This window comes from Amia ocellicauda, chromosome 1 (genome assembly GCF_036373705.1).
Source record: "Amia ocellicauda isolate fAmiCal2 chromosome 1, fAmiCal2.hap1, whole genome shotgun sequence".
Taxonomy (NCBI): domain Eukaryota; kingdom Metazoa; phylum Chordata; class Actinopteri; order Amiiformes; family Amiidae; genus Amia; species Amia ocellicauda.
The window spans coordinates 14,751,220-14,759,904 of NC_089850.1; the positions used below are offsets into that span (position 1 = coordinate 14,751,220).

The window sequence follows — 8,685 nt, forward strand, 5'->3', positions numbered from 1 at the left end:
AGATACAAGATCTGGGGGAGCTCAGGACCCCGTGATGGGACCCACCTCCGGGGACGGCCATCCCCCCTGCTGGAGCCCGAGTCCAAGATCTTTTAACCCTTTTATGAATGATTGTTTTTTAAAATGACTTTTAAAAATGAATTTTAACTGTTTTTAAAGATTTAGTTGTTTTTAAAGCACTAGTTGTTTGGGTTTTTTGGTTAGTTTTGTTCAATTTTTTTGTCAAATACATTGACCGTTTGGATTTAATTTTAAATGCATCGGACTGTTTTGGTTTGTTTTTTATTTTTATTATTTTAATTGTTTTTTTTTTGTATTTGTCCGGTGCATTTTCAGTTATGTTCAATGTATTTGACTCTTGTTGGTAGCATTTTTTGCTTTAATCACGTTTGTTTTGTGCACTTGTTTATTTGAGTTCAAGTAATTGTTTACGTTAATCACTAAGATTTGATATTGATTTTAACAAATTTTAAATCATAAGTATTTAAATTTGTTTTGATTGTTTTTATTATTGAAATGTAAAATAATTTCCCAATAAAACAGTATAACAAAATGATCACTTCAAAATTATTAATTATTATTCTTATTAATCCCCGTATTAATTCTATGCAAAATGTAAATAGATAAAACGGTATATACTGTACTTACATTTCACGAGTAAGAATGCAGCCTGTTAGTGTAAAGTTCGCTAATTCCACTAATCTTCTTCTCCCGGGTTTTTACTTCGGAATAATTCCACCCCAGAGCTAGTCCCGCCTCCAAGACGGGTTACTGTGACGCACGCCAATAGGCTTCAAGTTTTCACTTCGAGTTGTACATTTGCTGGACACATGTAAAGACTACCAAATATGGATATTTTGGATGGATTTTGTTTTGTGAAAGTTACATCACGCTGGCGAATTATTTAATGCAGGCTTTACATTGCATTATGGAAAGAACCGTATTTATAAGACAAGGTTTATGTAGACACAGGGGAGACATGATCCATAAAGTGCGCGGTTTCGTTTGTTGTTATGCTAATATAGGTAGGGTGGTAAATATATAAAATAAAGTTAAAAAAGAATGAAGGGTAATTAATGATCGTAAACCATAGTTGTAATTTCAAGTACACTAACTGCAACTATATTAACAAGCTGTAAATTCAGACGATTAGAAGATTTACACTGCTCTGGTCTATAGCAGATCAGCACCAGTCTGTCCCTATGCCTGCCCCCTTCCTGGAGGCAGAAGAACAAACTCTTCACACACGTTTACACCAGTGACTTGAACTGGGGTTACAGGTGCGAACGACATACTCTTTGTACGGATTTGTATAGGCACCAGCTAAGTTATTATTGTAGAAAATCACAAAGGAATCCGCAATCTTTCTATCAATCAACTCACACAAGTTGGCTTCGCTACGAATCTTGTTGTGACGTCGCCTTCGGTGGCTCTCGGCTGTCTCCGTGAGCAGTGAGGCAGTATGGGAAATGTTCACCACAAAAGACCAGCGCAATGTCGCCGACGTAAGTGCGGAACGACGTAGACGAGGTGACGTAGGTTGGGGGTGGCAGTGTAGGTAAAACAGGAAGTGGATGACAGGAAGTGGAGGAGATATGAGAAGGAAACCACAGCAGCGCACGTGTGCAGTTTGATAACAGTGAGGTACCGCGACTCGTCTCCACCCGGCACAGGGCTGCTGCGAGAAGCGCCTCCGATACACAGCTTTATATATTTTTTATATTCTCCCGCATCTCATTGATTTGGTTTACTTTGGGAATTTATATGATCGCGGTCTGAGTGGTCTATGTTTTAACGGTGTGGACTGAACTGAACGCCGAACAATGTCTCTCGCTGAGCGGTTCAGAGAGCGCCTGTCCTCGGCTCAGACCGAGCTGATGAAAGGCGCCCTGTGTGAGGTGTGGAGGGCGCTGGGAGAGACGATGTCGGAGTACCGACTGGAAATCACCCGCAGGCAGCGAGAGAACGAGGCGCTGAGACGGAGGCTGCAGGAGCTCCGGGCGGCGAGGCGGTGCGAGTGGAGCCGGGGCTCTGGAGCGGACGGGCCGCCTGAGAAGAGCCGAGGAGACGGGAGACCAGAGCGGAGCTGCGGGCAGGAGAGAGAGGCCGGAGGAGCTGCTGCTGGTAACACTTATTTAATATTGTGCGTGTGTTAGGGGGGTGAATTTTGATTTATTTTCTTGTCAATGGGTTTATGTTAGTTAAAATTAGTCTTTGACGCAATGCTTCATTTGTGCTTACTCCTCTCTGAGGGGCACTAATTTCATTTATAAACCGCTATTGTCTCACAAACGGTTTAAAGGTTGTATGTTGGGGCACAGGTATTTGAGCACTTATAACAATGGCTTTGATAACATCTGCCCGAAGAACATGGACCAGCAGTACTCAACACATCGAACACTACTGTAATCTCAGGCATCTGTTAATTATACAGTGTTATTATTATGTATTTCTTCGCAGATGCCCTTTTCCAGGGCTACTTACAAAATATAAGAGGAATACAAAGTGCAAGAATACATGTATAACTAGGGCTGTGCGATATGACCAAAATCTCATATCCTGATACAGGTCCTTTCATATTCCGATAACGATACATATCACGATATAGCACATTTTCTGTAAAATGATTGGAAGTGTTTTCGGCTTGGCATTGTGTACCTTGGGTCGAGTGTTGACACCAACTCACGAAACTCCCGTTTCTCGACCGTGTAAATTGGGGCCATGTCTTTGCAGATGTAAGCAGATGCAAAGGCAGCCGTTATCTCCTTCCATCTTCGTGATTGCTATATGCTGTGCCGCTGACAAAGGCCTCTTGCAGCGTCGGAGTCTGGGGTTTGTTCTGAGCACTCGGCTGTACTCTGTGGTTTCATCCGTAGACTCCCTCCATGCTGTTTAGCATGATTCTTGCATAGGTGGGAAAAGAGGTGTTTGAACCTGTTGTACGGACTGGTCTGCAGCATATTTTGCAAAGTACGTTTTTTTTGTTCCGTGTCACACTTTTCGTACCCAAACCACATCCATGCGACAGAAGAAGCCCCTCTTTTAGGTACCAGCTGCTTGTTTTGTCTTGGCTGGTCGGAGTCCTCCTATTCAGAATTACCCCGTTCTGTGTCAGGTCTCTCTTCTCCATGTTTCTGATGCTCATTTCTTGCTGCATCTGGCATGTGTGGATAATCCGGGAAGTCCAAATTACGAAAAATACTGCCGTAAAGAGTGGGATTTGCAACACCACGAAATAAATGATAGATCATAATATGAAAAGATAGATGTTTTTCTATGGTCAAAACGACATATATCGTCATATCGCACAGCCCTATGTATAACCCTATTTGCACAATCGGGTTTTAACGATGTAGTCACTTCTGATAGATAACACTGCAACCGTTTATCTATCGCCAAAGATTTGTAAAGACTTCTGCAATTCACATCTTTCACCTTAAAGGAGAGCACATGTGTCCTGCCCCCCTGGATATCGTGAAGTCTCTAGCAATATCCTCCATCCCGCAGTTACGCAGACCGCTCTAGATTGATTTGGATCATGCACACATTTAATGAACTTAATCGGAGATCCTGTTTACACACTGTGCACTTCTGTTACACTGAAGTATGTACTGTACGCACGAATTACGTAATGTTGAACGTTCCCTTCAGGGTTCAATGACGACTTCCTGTAAACAAAAGACAATGGCCGCGTTCACGACACGCATGCTTTGCCGAGTCTGCGCAGACTTTTCGCAGACTTTTCGCAGACTCTGCGACGAAACTGTCCAAGGTAAATTACATTGCTACAACGTTGTGGGTTTTAGAAGGGGCAGGCGTTTCTTAAATTTACCGATTGTAGAAATAAATCACGAACTTTAAAAATGTTGATGATTCCAACACTAACATTAACAATTTTGTCAAGACGAGGCTTCTTTTCTTTTTTTTTTCTTTTTTTTTTTTTTAAAAGGAATCCCATACAAAATAAGTTGCCGCACACGATGCTATAGATTTGATTAATTTATTTAGCAAACACTTATTGTAATTAAGCTTATGTTAGAGATCGCAATCGCTTTAAAAAAGATAATCATATTAACCTTCGGGGTTGTGTATTATAAAGATGTTTCTACATTAAACGTTTTTAAAAAAATGCGCCCGATCCTTGCAAAGATTTTCTGTCAAAACACATGGTTTGGTTTGTCCCGCACGGTGGGAAGAGGCGCCCCGAGGGGCGGGGCTGCGGGTCACGTCCGTAAAGGCTGCGCAGCTGGGCAGGTCCGTGTGCTGCTGATGTCCGCAGATCTGCGCTTTTCCACCAATGGGTGGGATTCTGACTGAATAATGATTTGACCCGGCAGCAGTACTGTGTGGGGGTGGGTTAAGCCATGTGATTTGTGTAGATCAAGGGCCAAATCGCACACTTGCTCCCTCGTCCCCTTCCCTTGCGGGGTGGCGGCGCTCCAGCGTCCATTAAGCCTGTCTGTCCCTCAGGAGCGAGAGGAGGAGCCCCATGGAGCTGTTTGTGCTTCAGTGCTGCTCGGCGCAGGGAACAGAAGAGCGCCTGAAGACCCACAACTCTGTGCGTTAAAGGCGGAGACGCGTCAATGTCTAATGTAAAACCCTTGAAGAATATGGGCTAGCATTGATTAGGCAAACATTGATTATGAATGCAGCTTATTTTGTGTATGTGTTGTGCAGCATAGGGCAAATCAATAATCCATCTCAGGTGCTGTTAATGCCATTATGGTTTGATGGAAAATTCTACTTATTGAAGGCTGTGATCATGGTCCCAAATCACCACTGATGTATTGTTGCATTTTCCCTGTGGCCAGAAACCACAACATTGTCACCACCTTTCTCTCTGCTGATAGTGCCGCATTTCTGACCATTGCGGAAGAAACTGCATTTCTGACCAATCTATATTGTCACAATAACTTCTCATCACACCACTGTAACGCATCTTTCTTGTCACCAAAGATGGACTCAGTCGTCTTCTTATTGCTGCCTTCTCCCAACTCCTAACTAGTTAGGGGACCTCGTGAGGTCCTAAATATTTGTCGAATTAGTAGTACTTTTAATTCTAAAGAATCTTTATGAATAGCTTTTACTCCTAAGCATAAAAGTAGGACCAAATTGACCTCACTCAGATATCTCGGGGACTTAGGACTGATTTATCACTCTCGGATGCTTTATGAATACGGGCACTGGTCATCAATTTCACAAAGTATTCAAAATATATGTTCAGGGAAACCAGTAGGTTTGGAAGAGAACATCCTCCGCTGTTAATATCATAAATCTGAAGAAAGTCAACTGTGGTGACAAGTGGCAAAATTACATCACAGAAATAAAATTTGAATTCTTTCAGCAGAATACATAAGTGTGTTTAAGGAACAGATTACAAACCATATCACACTCTAGAAGGGACTTTTAAATATTGCTGATAAATCAATATAGTAAGTTATGAAGTTTGTAAGTTCTAGAGGTCTGTTTGCAAGTTGACAAAGTTCCTAAGTTGGATGTGTCATATATTCTTTCATCCATAATGAGGATGGCACTGCATCAGTTTTTTATGACAGATGTGAAGCAGCAATCTGAACATTTGTGCAGCTCATTTAGTTTTATCCTATGACATAAGACAGCATCATGCACAGGTGCACAATAACCTTTCATTATTTGCATCCTTTGCCTCAAATCAAGCTAGTGCTTTTTTCTACAAAACCAAAGCCTTTTGCCAGTTGATTGGTGCCAAATCTCTTCGGTTACCTTCTACAGTCTGCAACAGTCTTGCAACATACAGCTAACACTCACTTATTTAAGTCCACACATATCAACTAGGTTTTCCCAGAACAGATTAAAAAACACTAGCAGTTTGTTTGTGTCTTCAAAAGTCAGGGACCTACTGTACATAAGTAATTTAATTTGAATTTATTTTCTTGATGACTTTAGGGTTTATGAAATTATAATGTTAAAGGTGTCTGTCTTCAGAGCTGCTGCTCTCAGTGCTCTTCTTGTGTCTTGTCTCTCCACCAGGATCTGTAGAGGCCAGCGCTCTCCCTGACTCTGAGGAAAGGACTCCCACTGAGCAGCAGCACTGTGAGCAGAAGTGGGGCTCCAGTCTGAGGCAGGACACAGAGCCCACAGCTACTGAAGATAAACAGAGGCTAACTGAGCAGCACAGGAGCAGACGCAGTGAAGAGGAGCTCAGTGGACTGGAGTCTGGCCACAGGGCAGAGCCACAGACTGAGGGTTTACCACAGGGACCCAGGGCACTGGGATCTGAGTGTGGACTACTGTGTACTACTGGTACACAGCCTGAATTCAGTGTGGAGTCTGGTCACATTAAAACAGAGTCCAATGAATCAGAGTTGGACACTCGTATTCTTCTGAAAGATGGACTCTGTAATCTTGGACTGCAGAATATTACAGGAGGCCTCAGTGACCTGGACCCTGAGTTCAGTGTTCAGTGTAAAACAGAATCTGTTTCCTTGAGGACAGGGCTCAGTGGAGAGAGTGACAGTGCAGGGAGGGGTGAGAGCCCATCGACACAGTGCAGACAGCTGCGTCCCAGACCCTCCAGGTCCCACACTCCTCCCTCACAACAAACTCCGAAACATCAGGGCTGCCATAGCTGTCCCCATTGTAAGAAGACTTTCAGTAACTTTGGAAGTCTTGCAGAACACGTATGCATTCATACAGGAAAAAGACGGTACTGCTGCACCCAATGTGGGAAGAGTTTCAGTAAGTTAGGAAGCCTTAAATCTCACAAGCCCATTCATACAGGAGTGAAACCATATTGCTGCTCTCAGTGTGGGAAAAGCTTCAGTTGGTTAGGAAACCTTAAATCACATCAGCGCACTCACACTGGCGAGAAACCATATTGCTGCTCTCAGTGTGGGAAGAGTTTCAGTCGATTAGAACATTTAAAAAGTCATCAGCGCGTTCACACTGGAGAGAAGCCGTATTGCTGCTCACAGTGTGGGGAGTGCTTTTCTCACTACGCAAGCCTTAAATATCACCAGCGAAGTCGCACAGGAGAGAAGCCACACCACTGCACCCTTGGTGGGAAGAGCCTCAGTGTGTTGTCAGTCCTTCAACATCATCAGACAGTTCACACAGAAGAGAAACCACATTGCTGCTCTCAGTGTGGGAAGTGCTTCAGTCGATCACAACACTTAAAAATTCATCAGCGCGTTCATACTGGAGAGAAGCCATATTGCTGCTCACAGTGTGGGAAGAGCTTTAGTCAATCGCAACACTTAAAAAATCATCAGCGCATTCACACTGGAGAGAAGCCATATTGCTGCTCACAGTGTGGGATGTGCTTCACTCACTCTGTAAGCCTTAAATATCACCAGGACAAGTCACACAGATGAGAGAGAGCAGGAAGCGAACCTAGGAACACCAGCCAGAGTGTCATGAGGTTTTGAATTAGGGCCTGCATCCAACTCTTCATCTGAAAAGTTATCAGGGCCAGACTATCCGCTGGATGTATATGCCCTGGTTTTCCCACGTTTATCCTTCCTCCCATATCCAATCACTACACTACAAAAAAAGCATAGGATAGGAAATTCCGGATGAGCCCCCAAATGTCAGGCAGTGGTCTGTATGCATTCAGCCTGCCTTCTGAATTTGGCTGAATTAACTTGAGTAAAGACTAGCCTTGTACTTATCGGGGTGTAATGGGTACAAAGTTCTGCAGTTTACTGAACAATTTCAAAAATAATCAAAAAGTTAGCCCCAAAACCAAACAAATAAGCAGCCATAAACGGGGGTAACCAGAAAGTAGTATACGTGTGTTTTACCTATTTAACACCTTCCTTCCAACACAGACATTGTTAAGAAGTATATTTGTGAATTTACACTGTTTTCACTGCCTGTGTAACAGTGACGGCCTATTTTGTCACACAGGTTCCCAACCCTGGCCCTATGGACCCACTGTCCTACTGTTTCCAACCATCGAAACCTTAACCCTTTCATGTGTACCACTGGTGTGTCCACTGTTGAATCCTTTTTTTTTTTTTTTTTTTATGTAGTTTTAATTTCTCTTCTCATAAAGTGTAACATGATGCATGTTATAAATATGGGATTTGTATTTATATTAAAAAATATGGAACCTTAGAAAAGACTGCGGTTTATTGTTATTCTAATGGTTATACTGTTTTATTTGGATAAGTATTTTACATTTCAATAAATAAAAACATTTGAAATTTTAATACTTATGATTAAATTTTTTTCTTAAAATCGCTTAAAATTTTTTAAATCTAACGGTGATTAACAAAATACATGAACTCAAATAAACGTGCAATAAATCAAAATAAACTTGTGAATAAGGGCAATACTGCCAAATTTAAACAAATAAACAATATGGTCAAATACATTGAAATTGAAAATGCACCGGACAAAGCAATAAACAAATAAAATGAAAAAATAAAAAACAAACCAAAACAGTCCGATGCATTTAAAATTATAACCAAATGGCCGATGTATTTGACAAAAGAAAAAAAACGGAACAAAACCAACCAAAATACCCAAACAACTAGTGCTTTTAAAATCAACTAAATCTTTAAAAACTATTAAAATTCATTTTTAAAAGTCTGTTTTTTTTTTTTTTTTAAACAATCTTTTCATGAAAATTGTTAAAAGATCTTGGACTCGGGCTCCAGCAGGGGGAGATGGCCGTCCCCGGAGGTGGGTCCCATCACGGGA

General features: G+C 41.9%; 1 protein-coding gene across 1 annotated transcript; it reads left to right on the top strand.

The window, feature by feature from the left end:
- The first annotated feature begins 1,579 nt into the window (after positions 1–1,579).
- On the top strand, positions 1,580–8,141 carry LOC136713995 (oocyte zinc finger protein XlCOF22). The gene is made up of 2 exons (XM_066691300.1): positions 1,580–2,124; positions 6,010–8,141. Exons 1-2 carry the CDS (start codon positions 1,824–1,826, stop codon positions 7,350–7,352), a joined length of 1,644 nt encoding a protein of 547 aa, XP_066547397.1. The 5' UTR covers positions 1,580–1,823; the 3' UTR covers positions 7,353–8,141.
- The last annotated feature ends 544 nt before the right edge of the window (positions 8,142–8,685 follow it).